The following is a 25,715-nucleotide window of genomic DNA, read 5'->3' as shown; positions in this document are numbered from 1 at the left end:
CACAGTTGGATATTTTTCACCTATTTGAGCAAAATTTGCGGGTGACCCGTCGGGTACCCGAACCCGTGCAGGACTCTTTTTTAAAGTATAAAGACGGTAGCGGTCAGAACTCTGGTGTAGTTTGGACGGAGCGGGCGATCTGACTGACAATAGCCCACTCCCGACATGTTTTGACAGCGCATTCGCACTTCATTCTGACCACCTGTTAAGTTACACCTAGCGAGGAGCTGTTTGGTACTGAAACCATTGTCAGTCAACAACATTCTTTTTTTGCAAGGATGTTTGAAATAGTTTGGCAGAAAATAACCTACTTCATTTGTCAGTAGGGCAATATGGTTTTCATTTATGTTGCTTGAGTGATTTGATATTTATTTGTTATTTATATTTCATTATTTTTTTTGTGACATTTTTTCTCTGCTGACAGTACAATGTTAAAATAATATTTGTATTGACACAACACAAACACAATTTTTGTATAGCATTTATAAGTGTTATAGGCTACTTAATCTCTCTCTTTCCGTTAGAGACATTTGAATGTGAGATTCTGGAAATGAGATCTAAATTTTGCGGACCGTCAGGTCGGGATATAAAGCGGGTGAATACTTTAAGCGGTTTATCCCTACTCCGTGTAGCTGGCCCGCCACCTACTGGCTAAAAAAAATATTGGCCCGCGGCCAAAGTTATTTGCCGACCCCTGCTCTACACCCTTACCTCATTTAGTATATGCAGAAACTACCACACGTTGACGTGATTGGTTGCAAGGTAGTTTGTGACGTCAGAAACACGATTTCAAACTACATTTTGGTTCACTACAGTTTTAAGGAGAAAATATTCAGCAATGGTGTTGACTTAAAGCATATTAAAAACACCACAGACATATAAACAACATTTAAAAGCTTGATTTTCACCACAGGGGGACTTTAAGGCATTATATGAGCACTCCTCGCATCCTTCATAGAGAAGACATTCCCAGAATGCATTGCGGCAGCTCAATGGAAAAAATAAATAAATCTAGGACGAAGCAAGAGAAAATTGATTATTAATAAACTTTCAGTACTGAAAAATATCAATAAAAAATTTCTGAGAGTTTATTATATAAAATTATTTATTATAGACTACTCTTCAAAAGTTTGGTGTCAATACGATTTTTTTTTTTTTTTGTGAATAAATACATTTCTTTTTACAAATAAATGCTGTTCTAAAATTCAGCTTTGCCATCACAGGAATAAAGTATATTTACATGTATGTTTTACATTATTACTGTTTTTACTATATTTTTTGATCAAATAAATAGAGCCTTGGGGATCATAAGAGACTTATTTAAAAAAAGCATTAAGAAATCTTACTGTCATTTTATACGATTCTGGGAATTGCGTTGTTAGCTTGTTAAACTCAAAACTAAAACTAAAAAATCCAAGATGGCAGATGAGCTGAGATAAATGAATAAATGCGTTGATTATGAATAATCTTGAATATCATCAATAACAGTAGCTCAGTGTAATTTAATTTAAAAGTAATTTATGGATAATTTTACCCACTGGTTGTAAGGTTTGTGCTTTAATTATTATTGTATATTATAATTATTAGTGTGGCATGTTGTTAGCTTAGCAACATGCTAACTCAATGTCTGTAGAAATCTGATATTAGATGCAAGGTCAAAACGATATTCGTGTTTCAATATGCCAACAAACGTCATGTCATCCCACTTGCATTGTAATAAACTTTGCAACTACTTTACACAAAGACCATTGTATATTCAAAAATGTAACGCATAACAACATAACAATATTAATGAGAGTCACTGTCAGAGACATAACAAACACACTCCAGGAACACCAGGAAGTTTCTTTCCTTCCTTGATTGGCTCACTGGGGTGAGAGGGTCATTTATTTAAAAATCACAATCAGCAGCACTCAGAAACTGGCTATGTCCCATACGTCTCCACGGCTGCCCTTAATGTCTTGGCAACAGCACTGTGTTTGGAGGCACAACACCCTACGTCCTCTTATCACCCCACATCCATCTACCCAACTGTGTTGTGCAAAAGAGTTGGAGAATGTGTGACAGAGCAATTTAATGCCTCAATTGGTATTCTGAACGTGGGGGGACGTTGAAAAATGGCTCGCTGTTGTTGTCACTGCAGATATAAGAGCTGTACACTATGCCAAAATAAAAAGAAGAGAACTTGGATGAAATGATTGTTTACCCCTTAAAGGAACAGTTCACCAGTTTTGTCTGTACTTACTCACCCTCAAAACCTGTATGAGTTGTCCACCATGAAATGTCTCCATGAAATCAAAATCGATAATACTTTTTTAGTACATGTATAGTATTTTAGTATATTTTTATGGAATATTGCAGAATATATTATTAATGATTTATCTGTGACTATCCTTATTCTTTTCAAATGTCATATGCCTTTTTAATCTTTAACCCTCAGAGGTCGGAGATCACGCCGGCGTGATCTGCTCGCTTTTTTCCTTATGAGTTGAATTGAGACCCGAAATACTCTTTTGAATTTGATTTTACAAAACAAGTTTCATACATCAATCGATTCTGTTAAATGTGTATTATTTTTGTGTATACTCACAATAAAAACAAAGTGCTGTGCTTTTTGCCAAATAAAGAAAAATAAACACGAAGCGAGTTCTGCCTTCTCTCTGCCAGTGTAGTCCATTCTGAAACGCGTCCGAAAATGAACAATAACTCAGCGAATACTCAGTCAAACAGGCATACAGTCACACAGGCATGAAGCTTGAATTCTCTTCTTTTTAATGAAGCAATTTATATAAAAAACAAATATTCTCATCTTGTGAAATCTGTATTAAAAGAAAGCGATTCCAGTCGAGCTAATTACATCTAATTCAGATGTAATGTGACTCCGCCCACGGAGAGCGCACGCTATTCAAACGCAAATGACTGAGGCAATCCGCGCAAACCTGTGAACGCCCCCATATCAGCGCGAGAAAACACAAGTTTATTCAGATCATTACTTTTTACACCGTCTTGCAGCTGTGAGGAATAAAAATGGAAAATGTCCCCCAGAAGTGCGGGTATATCGAGGAGCGAGCTGAGGAATACTAGTAAGTTTTTTCCTTCTCACGTGAATTTCTTCACGTGGGTTTCTGTTTATGAATGAATGAACGGCAGAGATGCGCGCTGTTTACCACAGCTGGCAAAGACAGTTTAAATTTAAATCGCGTGTGTGAATGAATGATGATGTTTCAGCAAACTGTATTGCTATACTGAGATGAGTAAAAATCGACTGAAATATGTTGAAATAAAATGTAGGCTATTTGTATAAGCAACGTATTAAACTGCAAATTAACAATATGCCCTAATATTTCATAAAAACAACGTTACAGTCAGGCGAAATATGAAAGTAATGAATACATAGATAAAATGTAGGCCTATAATCATTTTCTTTTTTTACAAAGAAAGAGTACACTTGAAATATTGTTGAAATTGTAATATTGTTGTAATTGTGACCTTTTTAATAAAATGGCAAAACATATTTACAAGATAGATGTAAGCAAAATCTTAAATGATCAATATAAGTCTTCTTCTAAATATCCTTTGTCCTTGCATTGTGGCTCAGTCAGTGTCACACCTGAATGAATGGCTAATTATGCAGAGTCATTTTGCAGAGTGGGTGTTCTAAGTTGTAAACCACTCCTCGTTCACGCCTCCTCGCATATTGGCTTTCCAAGCAAAACCTGTTTTACATCAATTTAAATCAATGTATGGTTTTATGTGAACGATAAAGCAAGACTATTTTCACATGATTTTGAAGAAAAAACACTAGGCGAAGACATCCATTATTCAAAAGTCTTATTGACACATATTTACTATGTGTTTTGTGGCCTTATTTCAGAAATTTTAGTTTTTAGTTTTTTCAATAACCATGCATAAACATTATTCTCTCAAAAATGAAAACATGTACATACACGTGGCTCACATATTATGGTAGCCCTGTTTGTGCTTTATAGAGTGAATTTACACCTTTGCCATTAATATGTTTATAAGCAACTGAAAAAAGCACAAATGTCAGGGCATGTCAGAACATCTCAAGGGCCCCAAAAACAGCTCAGACCCCTGAGGGTTAATCAAAATAACTTCCCCTCCTTCTTGCAACGAGATCACAGCGATAGCAATCCACAATCAATTCAGTCTAATCAATTCCCGATAAACAAAATCAAGTCCCGCACTATAATTTCTCTTTTTCGAGAAGTATTCGATGTATGAAGCACAGAGAAGTCACTTTCAAACCAAGCATCTTTCTGATGGCCAACATAGCAAATTTGCATGACCAACTTTAACCTGTTGCGAAATCTTTCACTCCTCAGGCAAAATTCCCAATTGTGGGGATTCCTATTAAAATGATTTTGGAATTTGCATGTGAAAATGCACCAAACAACAGTAAATGCGACTGCACCTTTTGTCAAGGCTTTTACTATGAACTGTTTGAAAAGAGAAATAAGGATCTTCTCGAACCTGTGATATCAAGAATTATTTTGAAAAGACAAACAACAGATTCTGATAGAATTTGTAAATTAGTATTGTTACATAACAAGTATCAAGACTCACCCCAATGTAAATATTGTCTCCGCTTTTGTATTGACATGTGCCATTAGTCAGTGATTTTGTGTGTGATTGATATGTCAGCCCATATTTTGTGTAACAGTTCTTGTGTAAAATTACCTATTCAAGTATACAAAAGCATGTCAAAGCACTTGGACACAGTTAAGATGAGTTTCAGAGTGATAAAAATAGGTGACTGCCAAAAAAAAAAAAATCTTCTTTTATAGTTTATAGTTCTAAAAATACATTGTCAGACAGTAAGACTTGAATATATCTTGTTTCTCACTTATTTGATTTATTTATTATTATTATATCATGTTCTTGTTTTAAACAAAATTTTGTTGAACAAAATTCTTATGCAATTTTTACTAGAAAATAAGACACAAATGCTAAATGTGGGGGATGAATAAGTAAAATAAGGATAGATTTTATGCAGACAGCTAGTTTTCAGGATTGGAGAGGACTTCAGGCCCGTTCACACCAAGGACGATAACTATAAAGATAACGATAAAGATATAATTCTAAAAATCGTTCTCCATATTTAAGAATAACAGAGTTCACACCACAACTATAACGATAAAGATATGAGGAACGATATCGTTGGGATCACTTTCAGAACGATTTTTTTTCCAGCTGTCGAACGATAAAACACTGACAGCCAATCAGAATCCATTCTAATTTAAAGGTCTCGCGCATTTAAAATGGATCTGGATCATCCGGGCGCGCGTGTGCTTAGAATAAAAAGACCGTTATCGGTCATTGGTGTGGACGCATATATAGTTATCTTTATCGTTATCTTTATAGTTATCGTGCAAGGTGTGAACGGGCCTTAAGGCTAATAAATTAAAGAACCAACCATTGAAAAAACTCACATCTAAACTCATAACCATAAATCTGAAAATTGGGGAGATATTTCTTGTCAATGTCTGTAATGTTTACAACCCTGACAGACAGGTTTAGGATTGTGTTTGTTGTTGTTGTTGTTGTTGTGGTTGTGGTTGGTATGTAACCCTCATTTATACAGTGTTCATGTATTTCATTGTGTTTTTAGGTTTGTCGTGGAGATCATGTTTTTCCTTATCAGTATATGGTTCTTATTCAGAATTGTTTTGCCTGACCTTTTTGTTGACAGAATAATACTCTGATTGGTTGTTCAATGCAGGTACAGCTGGTCGAGAGCCAGAATACCTGCAGCACTGAGTCACTGAGGGGATGATAGCTATCTTTTGCTCTCTCTCTCTCTCTCTCTCTCTCTCTCTCTCTCTCTCTCTCTCTCTCTCTCTCTCTCTCTCTCTCTCTCTCTCTCTCTCTCTCTCGCTTCTATACAACACAAACACAACCTGCTCCACCCCTCCTTTCCCTCCGCCCCTCCCTGTCTCTCTCATTCACCCAGAAACACGCACACACAGTGCTGTCAGAACACACACACACACACACGCGCGGGTGGGTTCACTGCATTTCCCCGTCAGCAGCTCTCAGTACGGGAGATTGAGAGCAAGAACACAGGATCTCCGTTGCCCTCCTCGCGATGAAAATTTAACGATGTGCTCCATTATTTAACCAGCCCGAGCGCTTCTCTCCCAGGCTGTGCGCCGCTGCTTGCTTCAGTGTCATTAGCATTGCTTTGCGCTGGGATAAAAATGGATATCTATTATGGGATTCACCTGCCGTTTACCTGCTTTTCCATTACCGCTGCCTTTCATCACCAGTGTAGCGGCACACAACAGAAAGTTGGACTTTTCTGATTTAGAACAGAATTGTTTCTCATCTAATTTCTCATCAGCTTTTTCTTTTTAAATCCAGGTTGGAATGATATAATACAGATGTTTTATTTTATTTTTTGTTTATGTCTGTCTTTGACATACAAATTTTTTCTTTTTAATTATTCCATCCAGACGATAAAGAAGAAGGAGTCTTGGGAAGCCTTCCTCTTCTCAGCTTCAAGATTGGACCAGTTCAGGCAGTGGACAACATCACCCGCAAGTTTGCCTTCAAGGTTGGTGATCTCTGTGCATTTTTAATAAATGTTTTGAATGCTGTCGGGACAAGGGATGGGAGGGGCGACAGGTAAACATGGTATTCGGTGTCAGTGTAGGTCATGTGATGATAGGAAACTTTAAGCGATGTTTCTGAATTAATCATGATTCAACGACCTTTATCTGTTTTTAGTCAAAACCACGGACTCTATATTTACCCTGATTGCACACCCACACATGCAGTGGACTTTGCATCTTTGCATGCGTTTCCGAATATGTTTGCACACCATGTGCCAGAAGGACAAACATAATGTCAGATTATATTTTCATCAGGGTCCCAGGCGACTGGGTTTGAGTACATAGACCTTTAGAGCATGCATATCTGACAGATCACAGTATTTCTGAGTGCATGCGCCCCTGGTTGCACTGTGAGAGAACATTGTTGTGGTGAGTTATCATCATTTAGTGAGTTATCATAATTTAGTGAATAAGATTGTGGTTAGGCTCTATTAGATTAGACAGGGTGCATGCTGGGTAGCATGTGAAGATGTGTTTTGAGCTGTGTTTATAGCACACGATTGTAGGTGTGCTCGTTCCACTTGTGGAGAATGTGAGACCGTTATGTGTTTGGTAACTGTGTTTATGTCTCTTGCCTCTGGCTCCACGGGGCCCCTAAAGGCTGGGCTGGAGATGTTCAAGAATTTGGTGTCGTGTCTCTGCAAGTTTTGTTAGGTTTCTAGTAAAACTGCTTTTTTTTATATAGCACCTGGCTTTTAAACTGACCAATTGGAAATAAGCAAGCAACAAACGAGGCACAGTTGAGGCGTTGATGACCTTTGGCAATATTTTTTAATTTTTTTTTAAATAATCAGGAAGGAGGAATAAGCTTTGCTTCTGTCGGAGCTGTATTAAGAATAATTTCTGATTTAAGCTTTTTTAATATTTAGTTATATTTGAATGATGCTTTATGCAAAAATATTTATTTAACTTATTTAGAATTAAGTTATTTGAAAATTGGGTTATATTGGGAATATTATTGTTATTCAGTTGTACTCATATATATATAAATGTAAGTTAATATTTTGTATTTGATAAATGCTTTAATTATATTTTTATTTAAACGTATTTTATTTAGTGCTTATTTGACTTGAATAAACATATTATTTATACACACTACCATTCAGAAGGATCGGTAAGGAGGTTTTTGAAAGAAGCCTCTAATGCTAAGAGAGGCTGAATTATTTTGATCAAAAATACAGTAAAAACAGTAATATTGTAAAAAAAATATTTCAATGTCATATAACTGTTTTCTATTTGAATATATTTTAAAAGGTCATTTATTTTTGATGGCAAAGCTGAATTTTCAGCATCATTACTCCACTCTTCAGTGTCACATGATCCTTCAGAAATCATTCTAATATTCTGATTTGCTGCTCAAGAATTCTTTTTTTTTATTATTATAAATGCTGAAAGTTGTGCTGCTTAATATCTTTTCAGGATTCTTTGATAAACAGAAAATTCAAAAGAACAGCATTTATTTTGAAAAATAAATATTTTATAGCATCATGACAGTCTTTACTGTCACTTTTGATAATTTTGTATATTTACAATATATTATTTGTATTTAATAAAAAATGTATTATATTGTAAATATAATGACTTAAAGGGATAGTTCTCCCAAAAATGTTGTCATCATTTACTCAAGCTGCAGGTTTGGAACAACATGTGGGTCTTTCTTCTGTTGAACATGAAAGGAGGTATTTTGAAGAATGTTGGTAACGACGGTAGTCATTGACTTCCATAGTATGTCTGGTTACCAACATTCTTCAAAATATCTTTTTTGTTTTCATTTTTGGGTTAACTATCCCTTTAAATATGATTTATTTAGACATTATTTTATATTTGCCCTTTCTATTTGGATTCAATTCTATAATATTAGACTTAAACTCCTATGTAACATGTCTGTTGTATAATATTGTTATTGTCCATTAAGTAATATTTTTTAAGAAGCAGGGGGTTTAACAGTCATTTGACTGTAAGATCATATTTACTTCAAAGTCTTCTTTATAGTTCTCAAATATCTCTTTTTGTATTTTACTTTGGTTTCTGCATCACACATATACTTCTAATGTTCATCCCCTGTGGAAATGGCAGGTTTAGACACCCCGCCATCACAGCTTTACTAAGACCCATGTCTGCCTATCCACGTGTTTTTGAAAACATATCCAAAGCTGTTCAGTCTTCTACTAAAGAGAGACTATTTTATACTCCAGAGATTAGTTTGCAGAACAAAGCAAACCAACAGTCAGAGGGATCCAGTAGCCTCTTACATCTGCACCCTGAGGCAAAGGTGTGCAGTGTTTCTTTTTCATATCACAGAGACCCTTAAAGTGTAGTTTCGGTGTGGATCCACGTCAGCGCAGATCAGGTTCATTTTTATGGCAGCCATAATAAAAATCATGACACCATCATATATGTCACACACTGTCTCTAAAAATATCTGTGTGCGTGTTTTGAACTTAGGTGTTAATAATTAACCCGGAGATATTGAAATGTGTTTGTCGTGTGTGTGTGTGTGTGTGTGTGAGAGAGAGAAAGGAAGGTGTGTTTAGTCAACCATTCTTCATCATGATCGGTGACAGTGAATGGTTACATGTATCATGTTGCCTTCACTAAAGAACCTGAAACATGTCCGATGCAGTGCATCTTGCCCTGGGTCATTTTATTCAGACTCTTCTCCTGGAAGTGTTACCAATCCTTTTATGAAATTCTTCTCCTGTGTGCAAGGATCAAAACTGGTGTTTGGCCTTTGGGCACAGTATATTCTTCAGTTTCACATAGGGGAGTCTAATACTCTCTTGCTCTGTGTTGCTTCAGGCCTTACGCGCACACACACATAAACACATACACACACACATACAAGTATGTGTGTGGACACTTGGATAAATTTTGAGGACAATACTGTCCCCAAAAGTACACTAAATCTGACAAAATTCCATTTAAATTTGGAGTTGGGGCCTGTTCACACCAAGAACGATAACTATAACTATATAGATAATTATAACTATATCGTCCATACCAATGGATGGTAACGTTCTGTTTGTTTTAAACACACACTGCAGTTTCTTTAAAAGCTTGAGCTCCTTAAAGTGACCACGGGTAACGGGGAATCAGGGTTCGATTCCAGAGAGGGAGCCTGAGAAACGGCTACCACATCCAAGGAAGGCAGCAGGCGCGCAAATTACCCATTTCCGACACAGAGAGGTAGTGACGAAAAATAACAATACAGGTCTCTTTCGAGGCCCTGTAATTGGAATGAGCGTATCCTAAACCCATGGGCGAGGACCCATTGGAGGGCAAGTCTGGTGCCAGCAGCCGCGGTAATTCCATCTCCAATAGCGTATACTAAAGTTGCTGCAGTTAAAATATGTGGATTCTAATTGGCTGTATCTGAAATCGCATACTTGGCTGTCAGTTCTTTTATTGTTCATCACCTGGAAAAAATATATTCTAACAATATTGTTCCAAAGATGAACGAAAGTCTTACTGTTTTGAAACGACATGGGGGTGAGTAATTGATGACAATTCTTTTTAATTTTTGGGTGAACTAGCCGTTGAATGCTTTTGTCTGCAACAGTAAAATAATTACTTTATCAGCCCAATTTATTTTAGATGGCTACATAAATATGTATGTGTGTTTGCTACTATGTTCTCTTTGAAGAGAGTTATTTTTCTTTTACTCCCTCTCTCTCATTCTTATGTCCCAGTATAGAGCCGCTGCAATATTAATGAGTGCTGGTTGTGTAACTGCTGTGTGCTTGGAACATTTTTAGCCTAAGATTCATCTTTTCTCTGAGGGATGAACGGCAGAATTATGAAAGATCAGGAGGTGAGTCTACTGACTCACGCCATCAGACTTAGAGATGGAAAAGTCCTCAGCGGCTGAACCACTGGCATGTGGGATGCACAGATACGGCCAGACAGCTTTCATATAGTTTGTAATAGATTCATGACAGACATATTTCCCTTAAGTAGGGTGGACCATGAAAACAGGGTTTGCAGCCAATCTGGAAGAGCTATTGATGGCAATTTGGATGAAACCCCCCGTTCTCACCTGTCTCTGCAGTCGGTGTTGTCTGTCCTGAGTTCACTTTGTTCTTCCCAGCAGCCCTGAGCTGGTTACCTTGTCCTAGCGTGCTGGGCTGACTGAGGTGTCTCTCTTATCAGACATGTGAACTCTGTCTGTTTGCTGTGTATGAAGTACACATCAGAGCGTTCAGAACAGACACACGCCATTCAGAGAGTGTGTGCGTGTTTGTAAAGTACGGTGGTAGGCGGAAAACACACACAAGGAGCCGTCCAGCCCTGTGTGACGCCTAGTCATTAAAGGTTGCTGCAATCATTCATTTTGCAGTTCTCCCCCATATTTTTGCTGTTGTTTGAGCTCGTGCTGTAAACTGCTTTGTCAACATGAAGAGCATCACACTACTGCTGTGGCTTTAACCTTCTGCAATGTTGCGTGTGCGTTATTTCCAGCTGTTTGCCTTCACCCAGCTGTGTTACTGAGTACAGTACTGTTGATTATTCGAATATTAGTAACTTAAATGAATGTAAACTTAATACATTACTTAAAAATATAGTATTTAATATAAATATGAACCAATTACTTTTTATATTTATATATACACTACTAGTCAAAAGTTTTGGTGTTCAAATATTTTTAAAAGAAGTCTCTTCTGCTCACCAAGGCTGCATTTATTTGATCAAAAAAGTAATATTGTGAAATATTATTACAATTTAAAACAGCTGTTTTCTATGTGAATATAAAGTAATGCTGAAAACAGTTATTTACATTTTTATTTCAGGATTATTTGATGAATAGAAAGTTCAGAAGAACAGCCTTTATCTGAAATAGAAAGCTTGGGGAAAGAAATAAAATAAATCAATACTTTTATTCAACAAGGATGAATAAAATTGATTAAAATTTACAGTAAAGACATTTATAATGTTACAAAAGATTCTATTTCAAATAAATGCTGTTCTTTTGAATTTTCCATTCATCCTGAAATTAAATTGTACACAACTGTTTTTAACATTGATAATAATAATGAATGTTTTTTGAGCATCAAATCCGCATATTAGAATGATTTCTGAAGGATCATGTGACACTGAAGACTGAAGTAATGATGCTGAAAATTCAGTTTTGATCACAGGAGTAAATTACATTTTAAAATATGTTAAAATAGAAAATAGTCATTTTAAATGGTCATAATATTTAACAATATTACAGTTTTTTTTTTTTTTCATAAATTCAGCCTTGGTGAGCAGAAGAGACTTCTTTTAAAAACATTGAAAATCTTACCGACCCCAAACTTTTGACTGGTAGTGTACATTATATTTATGTTGTTGTTGTCTACTGACATTTTTGGTATTTTGACAACCCTAGTTGGTCTCATAGTTTTCTGAAAGCATGTTTGTCTACACTAACGTGTCTACATGTCCCTGCCCCCTGGACTCCAGGATCAGCAAACATAAGGATCAAAAACAAGCCAGTTCAGCCTAGCTCCGCATGACTGAGAGTGTACAACTACTTGTGTCAGAGGCTCAAAAGGAGTTAGACAGGCAGAATAACAGAAGCAGGGAGACTGGAAAGCAGAGGGCTGTCATTTTCATATCCGCTGAGGCTTGACTGTCTGCTTCCTCTTCCGTCTGGCACTCCACAAAATAAGGCAGAAATTGCCCTGTTCCATTGTTTTTACATTGAGCTGCTCTGGGCATCGGCACCTGCTGTAATTTGTGTAGACAGGTGAACTGCTCATTCTCTGAGTGTTTTTCTCTTAAATTAAGGTGACTTTAGTTACACACTACTACATGTACTTACTATAGTAATAACAGAAAATTATGCATAATTACAACTAACCCTAAACCAAAACCGGTTACACTTTATTTTAAGGTGTCATTGTTACAGTGTAATTATACATTTAAGTACTGAGTAATATTAATTAACTACATGAACTTACTATAGGGTTAGGGTAGGATTAGTATTTGGTTGAAGGTTAGTTGCATGTAATTATGCATAATTTACTATGGTAAGTACATGTAACCTATGTAACAAGGACACTGTAAAATAAAGTGTTACCCCAAAACCTAACCCCTAACTCTATTGTAAGTACATTTAGTTAATTAATCACTACGGTACACCTATAACAAGTTTTTATATTCAGACTCTTTAAGACTGGTTTGGGTCGTACCACTGTGGAGTTGCCCAGTACCTGCGTGACTCGTCATAGACATAAACAGAGAGAAGTAGCTTACATACTGCAGCTTTATATTACTCAGTATATCATTAAAAAAGATTTACGCCTTTAAATTAATAGTAAAATTCCATCAAATTGAGTTCAATTAAAATATGTTAGGATTATTCAATTAAATTGGATGGAACATTACTATTAATTGAAACGCATAGGGCCTAAATCTTTAAAAAAGGCTTAATTTTTTGAGTGCATTACCTGAGTAAATACCATGTAACTACGTCACCATTTGATTTGATTTAATTGAACTTACTTAACTTAATTAGTTTTGTTCTTTATTTATTATATTCTATTTTATTGTATTGTATTCTATTCTCTTCAAGATGCTATAGAATCACTATTCAGATGTTGAGATTTACATCATTGTAAGATACAGATAGAAGAATACAGTTACAGCACGTCTAATGTACAAGAGGATTTCTGAGATTTCTGGGATTTAACACAACAAAATAGTAAATAATTCCTAAAACTCAGCAACAGATTGTGTTGTGGTGTAAAAAGCCATGATGTGATGCCTCAGCTGTGGGTTATTGCCGAGATGAGAAACTATGTTTAGTGGATATTGGAAATAAAGGAAAGGAAAACTCAAAGGAAATAACCTGTAGTGACTTTCATTGTGGCCAGTTGAAATAAATGATCTAGCATTACTTGTCTCTTGTCTCTCTTGGACATTTGATTACTGTAACACTAGGGGTATAACGGTATATATTCGTATTGAGATTTTTCGTTTTTATCATGAATGAATTTCCTTTTTATAATGAAATTTAATGCTATAGTTACAGAATAAACATTTGAAGGGTATATGGGTACATATCTCGTGTAATCGCTCGACAATCAGTGTTTTAACGGCATAAAGGCATCAATAAAACAGCTTGTAAACAATGTCACACAGCATTACATTTACCTCAGGTCCTGTAAGTACTTAACTACATTTACATTCAGTGTCCACAGCTTGTTAGTTCGCTAGAGAAATAAACTCTTCCACTAAATATATGCACTATATTAGCCTATAAATTCATTATATTTTACTTAACCTGTCTTGATTATTTAATGTATGTTTAGATAAATCTGTCATGAAAACAAGTTATGACAGCCACTGTGTAAATGAGTATATTTTAACAACAGATTGGAGTAGAAACATAATTGTATAATTAGATTTAAAAGTGTCATGCTTCTGTTTGTGTTTGGACTTCCTCTATGTTCATTGTGTTCAGTTTCTAGCCACTCCTCCTTCATTAGTTCATCCCAAGCCTGTTTGTTACTATGGTTTCTTTCATTAAGTTCATTCATCCCAGCTGTGTCTCGTTTCCCTCATCTGCTCTGTGTATTTAAGCCCTGTGTTTTGTCCTGTTCAGTGTCTGTCGTTGTTAATGTTAAGCTGGTTGTTCTGTCCTGTTTCTTAGTCTCCCAAGCGTTTCTTTAAGTTTAAGTAAGTTTAAGTTTATGGTTAATAAAGTCTGCTGCACAGAAATCCTGTTTCCTTGTTGCTGCAACCAGAAACCTAACAGAAGTTAATGCAGAAACTGCATTATATGCAATTTAAATGTTTGCATACAATTTTCATGTGAGTGTTGATTATTAGGCTAAATCTAAAAATAAAAAGCAACTGAATTTAATAGTTTGGGCTCTGTTGTTAATTGGAACATTTAATATAATAGTAATGTGTAAGGTTACTATTAAAAATAATGTTTAGTTTTCTCATGTTTGTACTGAACCGTAACTTTTGTGTGCCGTCACACCCCTAGTAAACATGGTTCTCAGGGCGCACCTCTGTGCCAGTGCCATAGGAGACGGAGAGCTCTTGGCACGGAGAGAGACATCAAAGCACACTCCAATTACAACAAGACTATCTAGCTTGACCTTCTTTCATTTGCAATAAAAGAGTCAAATGTATGTCATTCTTATCAGATCACCTGCTAGTCCAGTGCATTGCCTTCACTTGCATCAGCAATTGCACAAAACGAGGGCGTCATTATAACATGAAATCCTACACAGATCAGGATACTAATACATACTTTCCGAATTTCACTTGCGTAGGCTTATTTCCTTAGGCTAGCTGCAATAGAAGTGATCTTGTGCTAGTTCTTGTCTGTGGTCTGACTGAGCCTGTGGAATTCCTGAGGATGAGATTGAGCCTGCATGTTTCTCTTCACAGACCAATGATGACAAACCTTTTCAATTAGGACATATATAAGCTTTGACTAAATATAGTCTTGCACTGAAATACTCTTCTTTCTGATTTGTGAAGAAGAAAAGAAGGCCCCTGTGATTATTTGGGTAGAAGAGTACGTGGTAGTTAAGAGGAGGTCTGTAAAGATAGATCAGTCTGACATGTGATGCTACTGTAAACTCAAATGTCTCATCTGGAACATAAACATGTCTCCAGGATGCACCTTCGAGGAAGTGATTTACAAGCAATGAAGCATCACTAAAACCAAACCTGTATTACTACATTTTCTTCTGTGGAACACAAAAGGAGACATTTTTATTATTAGTATATTTTTTACATTTTTTATTTTATTTTATTAAGAACATTTAACCTTTTTTTGTGCATACAATGAAAGTCAATGGGGTCCAAAACAACATTGACTGCCATATTATTCAACACCATATTATAACTAACTGCTGATCTGGGAAACCTAGGAACTTTACATTGCCTCTTCTCATTATAATATTACACTTTGAATCATTATTTTAGCGACAACTTGTCAAATTAGTACCAGATAAATCATGTCACTTCAGTTTAGCATGGTTCATTTGTCATTCGTCCTCACAAAGCAATGTCAAATATCTTTTACATACTTACAAATTGCCAAACCCTCTTACTCCTGCACTTGTTTACCTTACATAAAGATGTGCTAGGTTATACTATAATGAAGGTTTAAACAAAGGCCAATGGCTTCCCTGTAAAAATGAAATGCAAACAGTAATCACAGAATTTGGCAAACCCTGAAATGAATCAATAGTGCGGGAGTGTTTGACGGTTTCCTCAGGGAGAGGTTCAATCAAAGAAAATGAGGCATTCTTTTGGCAGGTACAAAGGTGAGCGAAGGATTGGGACAGCATTACTGGTTTCGGTGCCATGTTTCTAAAGTTGAGCAACCTCCGCAATGCGAACGGCAGAACTTAAGGCGAAATTTCGTTTTGATACTCCATTTCCTGCGAAACAAATGACTGTCTCAGTTTCAAGAGAATTTTAGGCATGCAAACCACATCCAGCTCATTGAGAGAATGAACAAGAAAATAAATGATTACTTTAGTTTAGTCCAGGTCTGTTATTCTGGTTAATTGAAGTCATGTAAGCTCAGGGGTCTCCCTGGGTTTTAATCCTTACTAGACATTTCACATTAACACGTTCATAGGGTGTGTTGTCTATTCAGAAATACAATTAATTCCCTAATGATCTCTAGTATCAATTAGCTAACTGTCTATTTGTTAACTATTAGTTTGTATGAAACTGATGTTAGCAGTAGCACACCCTCGGATGACTAAAAGTTCAGGTGTTTGTTTTAAGCAAGACTAATCAAGAGGATTGGCAATGGTAAAGATGCTTAATTACATCATTATATTTTTATGGTCGGATTATTGTAGCTTCCAGTGATTGTCAGGTTTCATCAGTGGTAACACACCCTCTCCATTCAGTATACGTGCTGTGTTTCCTCAAACTGTCAAGAATGTTATAGAAATCTGAGGTTGTGTCACAGGCTTTGTGCATCATAAACTGACCAAAAATGCCACTGAAAGTTAAAAAAATGTGTAATAAAATATTCCCGCATAGTAATAGTTATTATATCAAGTACATTTTACAGCTATATTTGTTATTAATTTTGTTTTTAAGTAACAACAGATAGAATTCATTTGAATTGATTTGCTTTATTTTTTTCTCAGTTGACTTGAATGAAGTATTTGGCATAAATGGACTAACACACTGTGTTTTTGTATGGTTAGAAAAAAATATTCCAGGGCAAATATTGAAAACTTAATTACAGAGACTAGACATAAGTTCAATCAGAGGCATTAGGTAGAATTTGCCTGTAGATCTGAGCTTTGTTGATTTCTTTTGAGATATTATAGAAATAATACCTTCAGTATTTTTGTTTTTAGCTGTGTAGTCAAACTAATTTATTCAGTTATCTTTTCTTTTTCTTTTTTCTTTGCTCTTTGCCACTAATGACCACTGAATGCATATTGTCCACAATTAACTCTGTAGGGCCCTCATGTGGTGAAGTTGTCTACTGCAGTGTTTTGGACAAGTTAAACTAGTCTTACTTTTTAAATGTAGCCTAATTTATGCTATTCTTACACATTCACACAAAAGTTTTACATTGTCAGGTGTCTATGTGTTTCATATAGCTGATGTTTTGTGTCTGAAACAACACAACAAAGCCCCATTTCTACTAACCGCCATCTCTTTCAGGATATTAGTGCACACTATCCACTCCGTTAGGCCACACCTAGCCCACATCTAACCTGCTCCTAAAGTTGATTTGTATACTTGATCTAGTCATCCTTATGTAGTCTTTTCTCCTCTGTTCCCAATACCCCCCCATCTCTGAGGACCCCTGAGTGAGTTTTCTCCAGTGTGTCGATGATCCCCATTTAGTAGGTATTTCAGAACACCTCTTTTTGCTCCTATAACTGCATGACAAGTGACAAGATCAGATTCACATGCTTACGTTCCTAACATGAGCTAACGCTAATGATAGTGAAGACAAAACTTTATAAGAATCTTCAAACTTCTATATTCAGTAGTCTAAATCAAATGTCGCTCATTAAATGAAAAAATTAAACCGGACTAAATTGCTCACCTGTCAGCCTTCAATTACTATATTTGTGAGTCTGATCTGCATGTCCTTTCTGCTATTTTCTCCCATGTTCTGCTGCATATTAAATATCAACAAATTTGCCCCTCTTAAATTCGAGGATATGAATTTACATGAAAATGTACAGTCGTTGCACGACCGATTTGTTTGTTTGCATGCACTGCAACCCCACCTACCCACATCTCTCCGGCTCTGAAAGGCCTTAAGCCAAATATTACTCCAAATAATAGTGCTGTGTTTATGCTTATAACTTTAAGCATGTCCTTCATTTGCAGGCTGTTATTTGTATACCTGTTCACGTACATATGAGCAATTTAATCCACTATTTTGCATGAGCTGTATTGTGGGGTTTTTTTTTGCATGCTCTGTTGTTCCTGTGGTATCAGGTTTACAGTTAAGTTCTTGCGAAATGGGACTGGCTATAGGACAGTGCAATAATATTCTCTCTTTCTTTCTCTTTCTGTTGCAGGTGTGGCGTGAAATAGAGGAAGAGGAGGAGGAGGAAGAGGAAAGTGAGGATTTAAAGGGCAGTATTGCGTTCTGTTTGCAGGCTGAGCACGCAGGAACTCGTACATATTACTTCAGTGCCGACAGCCAGAAGGAGCAAGAGGAGTGGATCCAAGTCATGAGTGAGGCTGCCAGGGTCCACATCCTAGCCACATCCAGGTATACACACACACACACACACACATCTGTAATACACACTGATTCACACAGAATTTGGTCCTGCATTCAAAAACAGCTTGACAAAGTGAAAAACTGTTTCAAATATATATTTTTATTATAATTCTGGCATTTACTCACCCTCCTGTCATTACAAACCCTTATGACTCTCTTTCTTCTGTGTAACACAAAAGGAGAAATGCTTTTTCCATATAAATAATGAGCACTATATGGCCCTGTTTACACCTTGTATTAAGATGCGTTTTGGCAAAATATGTTAACATAGCAAAATAATTAACACGCTTATACTTTATATAGCAAATGCTTGATTCTATAATCATATTATGGCCTTTTCAAAAATAAAGACATTTTTTAAAACATCACTAAATATAACACTGTAACCAATAAAACTTACTAGTAATCTGGTACTGTAAATTAGCCTGGTAATACCAAACTTTGCTACTTCGCTTTGCTTCGTAGACAGAGTCTGGCATGGCATAATTGAAAAGCGTTTTCTTTCTCGCAGGGGGGGGGGGGGGATTGTCTGAAGTTTAAAATCATTGGTTACCCATAAGCCAATCACATAACGTTTGGTTATGGCGTGTGTTATGCGCATGCTCAGCCGCATCTAACTTCCACTGTAAACACATGTATGATGCGAAAACAAAACCATCGAGCGAAATACCGGAGTGAACATGGCTGTGAACGACTTTTGCAGATTATGTGAAGTAAATCTACGCATCCACGGTACAATCAGCGTCTACGTCACGGCTCTCAGCCCGCCCTCTGTTCGTTGATTGGCCGGCTGTTTTCAGGCCGGAGGAAAACGGGGAAAACGGTCGCTATCTCAGACTGAGTACAGAAGCGAACTGTAATTGAGCGGAAGTAAGAAGTCTGACGTAGTCAGGCTAACTGTAAATCTGTGTGTGATGGGAATAAAAACAAACCCCTCAAAGACCAGGAAATGCTATTTTTACACACACTACAAAGTGAATATGACATAAGTAATATGACCACATAATGGTCAACTAGATATATAGTGCACCATAGTTTGAAGTTGCTCACTTGTGTGTCTAGTGACAGCCAAACTCAATTCACTTGGATAGTTTGTACATGCATTTTTCCTGTGTGTCTGCACTCTGTCAAAATAAAAGTCCCACATACGACACTTCACGACCAAACAGGATAACTTATTGGCCGATGCGATAACTAAAAAATCAGCCTTGATGATATATCGGTCAACCACTCCTTGAAATAAAGTCCATGAGTCATATAGACTACGTTTATTAAAAGTTTCTGGTGCTTTTATGGATCTTCATTCATAGAGAACTAAGAGTACATTCTTCAAGATTTCCACTTTTTGGGTTTCACAGAAGGACAAAAAGTCATGGGTTTGGACAGCGTCTTAAAAACATGATTCTCGTGGAGCGAAAACAGCAGATGCTAAAAAATAGCAGAGATGGAATGCAAGAGTGCGTCCTTAGTACTGCTACCCTGATACTATGAAACAAACAGTCACTCCTTATAAAACAACATTGCATAAAGAAGATCAAAGGCATCACTCTGTTTCATGACAGTGTCTCACAGATGTTTTGTCTTTCTCTCTCCTGCTGTCCTGCAGAAATAAATCTGAGCCCATCCCTACAGCTGACCAAAATGACATGGTAGCCAAACGACTGGAGCCCAACTCTCATGCGGAGAACAACGGGCAGAGGCCAGAATTTCACGAGCCAGTCAAACATGAGCCAAATGGAGTAGAGTCCAGAGACACCACACCCAGCACCCCAGTAACCCCTAATATAGAGAGCAGGATGGGGGAGAAAGGAGGCCTGGCACCCCATCAACCCAACGGCTGGGGTAACTATGGTCCTCCCAACGGTTCAAGATACCAGTCCCAAGAGAATGTGAGGGACTTGCGAGAGCCGCACGAGGAGAATGTGGTGATGCGGAGGGGCTTTGTGCCCAGGACGGCACCAGAGAGACTCGCCCAGAGGAAAAGCTCCATGACGCAGCTGCAGCAGTGGGTCAACCAGCGCCGGGCCATGGTGCCACAGGACGACGGACGCAGGTGAGCAACACAACCTCATCCTTTTCTTCTCAGCAGCGTTATTATAGTTGGGGTTTTCAAAGGAGTTTTTATTTTATTTTCAATGAAGTATTTTAATTTAGTTTTTTTATTTATCATTGTTAGATCTACTTTAGGTTTGTAATTTTCAGTTTTTATTTTAGTTTTAGTGTTTTAATTTTTTTTTTTGTTATAGTATTTAAGTATTTAATATTAATATGTTAAACTTAATCACACTGGTACAATTACTAAACTGATTTAATTTCTCTGCTATTTTTCTCGGACATTTTTGTTTATAATGTAAGTAGATTGCAAAAACTTATGGGAATTTAAGTTCTTTTTGGAGTTGTAAACAAATTATTTTAGATTAGTTTCATTTTTTTTTTAAGTAATGCTAGTATATATACACTACTGTTCAAAAGTTTGGGGTGAATACATTTTTAAGAATTTTTAAAGAAATTAATACTTTTATTCAGCAAGGATGCATTCAATTATTAAAAGTGACAGTAAATACTTTCATAATGTTACAAAATATTTCTATTTCCATTAAATCCTGCTCTTTTGAACTTTCTATTAATCAAATAACCCTTTAAACATGTATAATGGTTTCCTCAAAGATATTAAGCGGCACAACTGTTTTCAACATTGATAATAATAAGAAATGTTTCTTAAGCACCAAATCAGCATATTAGAATGATTTCTGAAATATCATGTGATGCTGAAGACTGGAGTAATGACTGCTGAAAAATAATGAATAAATTATTTAGAATAATTGACATATATTAACATAGAAACAGTTATTTTAATAGACTTTGACCCCAAACTTCTGAACTGTAGTCTATTTTTATTTAGATTTTCACTAATTTGTTATTAATTATAATCACTCTGCTTCTCAGTCCATCCAGGTACTACACAGTGAACCGCGGTATGTCAGCAGACTGTTACAGCATGTACGGCGGGCCTCCATATATGGATGAATATCCCCTCTACCCACCTGGTGTCCGACCCGAGAGCATCTGCTCCATGTCGGCTGCGTACAACCGACCATCTCCTCGCTGGACCGTGGAAGAGAGAAGGAGGTCATTGCGAGACGGACCCATATACGGTCAACCTCGAGACCCTCAGTGGATGATGGGACCCCAAGGTCCTGCCTATTACCCCCAGCTGGACTCAGCACAGAACTCTATGAGACGGCTTTCCATACAGCCGCGCTCACGGTCAGTCCCTCGCTCGCCTTCTTCCTCATCAGGAGGACCATACTCTCCGCACAGCTTCGCCTCTCCTGCCCGATCGCCCAGCACCAGGTTTGATCGGGGACCCAGCCGAATAAGAGAGGAGGGTATTTATGCTGACCCCTCGGTCTACGGACTCCGCAGGTCACTGAGCTCACCTAAGGTAAAGCACCTGTCAACCAGCTAAGCATTCATATAGTGACAACAATAACCAGAGCACCTCAACTGAATGATTTTGACTGCCAACTTTTTTAAACTTTTTAATTCTTTATGTGAGTGTGCTTTCAAACTACTGTTAGTCCATTTTGCAGCTTATTGCCTTATTGCAGAACTGCCCACTTGCACTACAAAATATAATATTTCAGATAACATATTATCCAAAAAATCGGTGTTTCAGTGTCACATGATCCTTTTTGGTGATTTTCAGGAATCTTTTGAGCATTTAAAAAAAAATGACTGTCACTTTTGATCAATTTAATGCATCCTTGTTGAATGAAAGTGTTTATTTCAAAAATAGTGTATATTAAATGTGTATATACAGCATACACTAAATTACCATATTTAATTCTTATTTTAGTACGATTTCCCTGGAGATCGTCGCTCTTACAGCCAAGGAATGTACCACTATAACTACCCAGCATCCCCAGCATCTCTCCACAGTAAAATGGTAAGTCAACACCTTTTAAGCATTTGTGAATGTATTTAGCATGGTGCAAGCCAATTACAGCCTTGTCAATTGAGAATCAGCAAATCATGTGATCATGTGACTGATCATTTGTATGTGCAATAGCTTGTAATTGAGGGCATGTACTTGTCTGTTCTTATGAGTATGAGCGTGATGCACCACGCTGTGCTGTGATTAGCAATGCCGTGATCAGCATGTGTGTGTCCTCTCCTGTGTCTCGGTCTCCATCCTTCCATCTGATGCTTTTGCGTGCTGTATGCTGCTGCTGCTGGGTTTAACACACATCAGGAGGACATTTTAGACGTGCAGCTTCAGAGGAACCTGGAGTACCTAGATCAGCAGGTAGGCTTGATCCAAAAAACACAACTTAGTTTTCAATGCTGACAGCACATGCTCTGTTCCAAAAGCGAGCGAGCTAGAGCTACCCACCCTGGCAAAAAAATTCGGTGAAATATTACTGTATTTATTATAAATGACTTATATGTGCACATCTTCTTTTTTATTCATGTTGCTCATAATCTTTAGTCAAAATACTGTAGCTTTCCCTCCCTCTTTCAAACAACATCTCTTCTCTGACGAGGACAGGACAACCTGTCACTCACATGACATCACAGCAATAGCAAACTGCAACAATCCAATTATTTCTCGATGGACAAAATCAAGTCCCGCCCTACTTTTTTTTTTGTTCGAAAAGCCGTTTCTCTCTGATATACGTCACAATAGGGAAGAAAAGACTATCACAACTTCCATTTCATGTCGACTTTTTTTGACCACAAACATGTTGACCACATTAGAAATCTGGTATTCAAACCTAGACATAAACAGATCTTTTAAATGTTGGATTCACATTAAGAAGGTGTTCTGACAAAGAACAGACTGACTGATGTTTGGATGCCCACTTCAGGATAACATAAACAACCACGTCGTAAATGTAGTCATGGTCCTTTCAAACATTTTGTAAAGCACCACCTTCCGCTCTCACTGTCTTCTCCTCCCTTTCTCCCCTCTGTGTTAGTTCTCACACTGATCTGAAAGTGCTTTCTAATTTCATTACGGTTGCATGTGACGTTCACAGCAGCAACTGCTATATATAGCTCCTTCGTAGTTTTCACATGGGAAAGCTGTAACAAGGTTGTAAGGTTTCGAGTCAAGAGTTCAACTATACAAATATGTGTTTACTCTAGCAGTGGTTTTTAATTGTCTTTAATTGTTTTGTTTTTTTGTCAGTTCTGGAAATTATTATTTTTAATGCCAGGTTTGGGAAGGATGCCACATTTTCAGAGGCACATTGTCACACCTACTGTGAAATGAAATTTCTTCGATAAATGGTTGGTTGGTTACCACTGATTTATCTCCAAGAAGATGTAGTTGTGGAACTAAAGAACATTTCCAAATCTTTACTCTATTTTTAATCAAATGAATGCAGCCCGAGTGAGACTTCTTTCAAAAACATTTAAAAAATCCTACCGACCTAAACTGTAGTGTAAAAACATTTGAACGGCAGTGTACCTAATATAGAAAAAAAATAATGTGACAACTAGCCCCGGTCTCTCTTCTACAGTACCTGCTGTGAAGTACAGTATAAGTTAGGTTCCATCGAAGTCGGCCATATTCAAAGTCAGGTGTATAGCCAGATGAATGATGGTTTGTTCTGCCCTAGATGACAGATGGTGATCACCTAATCGGCATGGTCACCAGAATGGTTGAGCGTTCCTCTCCTCGAACAAAGCTATTCTCACAAGTAAGAGAGTCGAGAGTCCTCTAGAGAGGCAGGCTGCTGATCTACCTGGTATTCCTGCACCACCAAACCTCATTTCAGTCTCTTTCCGGCAAAGTTAGGCTCAAACGAGGCTGTTCTGAGGCTGTAATGGAGCCTGCCTCTCTCTGTGCTTCCTGGTCGATGTGGCATGTTGGATGTTTTGATAGTGCTTTAGGTTTAAGTGATAGTTTCAAGTTCAGTGATACAAGTTAAGCCACAATCTTCAGTTTGTCTTTGGTTTTCGATTGGTTTTCAGCCCTTTTGCTTTATTTATGTGCCAGAATCCCACCATTTCCAGTGCTTGTTTGCCCTATATCACACCCTCCATTGTGTAGTCATTGTGCGTCGTGTCGTCTTGACGTTGTCCTCTGTGTGTGTGTCTTACCCATTCACATCATCCAGCAAGAAAGCCATTGTTCAGTATATAGCCTTCACACAGTGGGGCTTATCATTGACACAGCATTTGGGATGGTTTTTGTTGCTGAATAATGCAAACAGCACGTTGCAATGGCTAATAAATAATGTATCTATTTATTTATTTTAAAAGTTATTTATTTAAAACGATTATTAATATTAATAATATTATGCTCTTTATATATATATATATATATATATATATATATACACTACTAGTCAAAAGTTTTGGATCGGTACGATTTTTTATGTTTTTAAAGGAAGTCTCTTCTGCTCACCAAGACAGCATTTATTTGATTAAAAATACAAAAAACTGTAAGATTGTGAAATATTATTACAATTTATTATTATTATTATTACAAACAGCTTTTTTTCTATGTGAATATATAGTAAAGTGTAATTTATTCCTGTGATCAAAGCTGAATTTTCAGCATCATTACTCCAGTCTTCAGTGTCACATGATTCTTCAGAAATCATTCTAATATGATGATCTGATGCTCAAAAAACATTCATTATTATTATCAATGTTGAAAACAGTTGTGTATAATTTATTTTTCAGGATTCTTTGATGAATAGAAAGTTCAAAAGAACAGCATTCATCTGAAATATAATCTTTTGTAACATTATAAATGTCTTTACTGTAACTTTTGATCAATTTAATTAATCAATTAATTTATTTGATTTATTTCCCCCCCCAAAATTAAATAAAAATTCTTACTGACCCCAAACTTTTGAACAGTAGTGTTTATTGTTATATTTCAGATAAATGCTGTTCTTTTGAACTCTCTGTTCATCAAAGAATCCTGAAATAAAAATGTAAATGATTTCTGAAGAATCATGTGACACTGAAGACGCTGAAAATTCAGCTTTGATCATAGGAATAAATTACACCTTACTATATATTCACATAGAAAAAAGCTGTTTCGAATTGTAATAATATTTCACAATATTACTTTTTTTTTTCTTTTTCTTTTTTCAAATAAACGGTGAACAGCCTTGGTGAACAGAAGTTACTTCTTAAAAACATTAAAAACCTTACCGATCCAAAACTTTTGACTCGTAGTGTATATACAATCAGAAGACTCATTTTCACTAATATTTCCATTTTCATTTTATTTTCTCTGGTTATAGGTGCCTCCATTTCATGATGTGTATGGTGACCTACATCCCACACTGAAGATTAATGAGATTGAAACCAGTGTAAGT

The 25,715-nt window shown here is 36.7% G+C and overlaps 1 protein-coding gene across 17 annotated transcripts in view; it reads left to right on the top strand.

Annotated features, from left to right (window-relative positions):
* Nucleotides 1-25,715, top strand: part of plekha6 (pleckstrin homology domain containing, family A member 6) — a 112,717-nt gene that overhangs the window by 72,773 nt on the left and 14,229 nt on the right. For 14 of the 17 annotated variants that reach the window (XM_081358239.1, XM_081358238.1, XM_081358248.1 and 11 more), the window contains 7 exons: nucleotides 6,477-6,577; nucleotides 18,242-18,357; nucleotides 19,976-20,422; nucleotides 21,316-21,814; nucleotides 22,229-22,318; nucleotides 22,625-22,678; nucleotides 25,641-25,709. In XM_081358239.1, coding sequence (XP_081214365.1) covers nucleotides 6,477-6,577; nucleotides 18,242-18,357; nucleotides 19,976-20,422; nucleotides 21,316-21,814; nucleotides 22,229-22,318; nucleotides 22,625-22,678; nucleotides 25,641-25,709 — 1,376 coding nt within the window. Of the gene's footprint in view, nucleotides 1-6,058; nucleotides 6,385-6,476; nucleotides 6,578-18,241; nucleotides 18,358-19,975; nucleotides 20,423-21,315; nucleotides 21,815-22,228; nucleotides 22,319-22,624; nucleotides 22,679-25,640; nucleotides 25,710-25,715 lie in introns of those variants that run through there. The other 3 variants (XM_081358243.1, XM_081358241.1, XM_081358242.1) reach the window with 2 other exon arrangements.

This window comes from Scardinius erythrophthalmus (genome assembly GCF_964197995.2).
Source record: "Scardinius erythrophthalmus genome assembly, chromosome: 25".
NCBI lineage: Eukaryota > Metazoa > Chordata > Actinopteri > Cypriniformes > Leuciscidae > Scardinius > Scardinius erythrophthalmus.
Note: the sequence above shows the minus strand (reverse complement) of the source record. Positions and strands in the feature narration are given on the sequence as shown.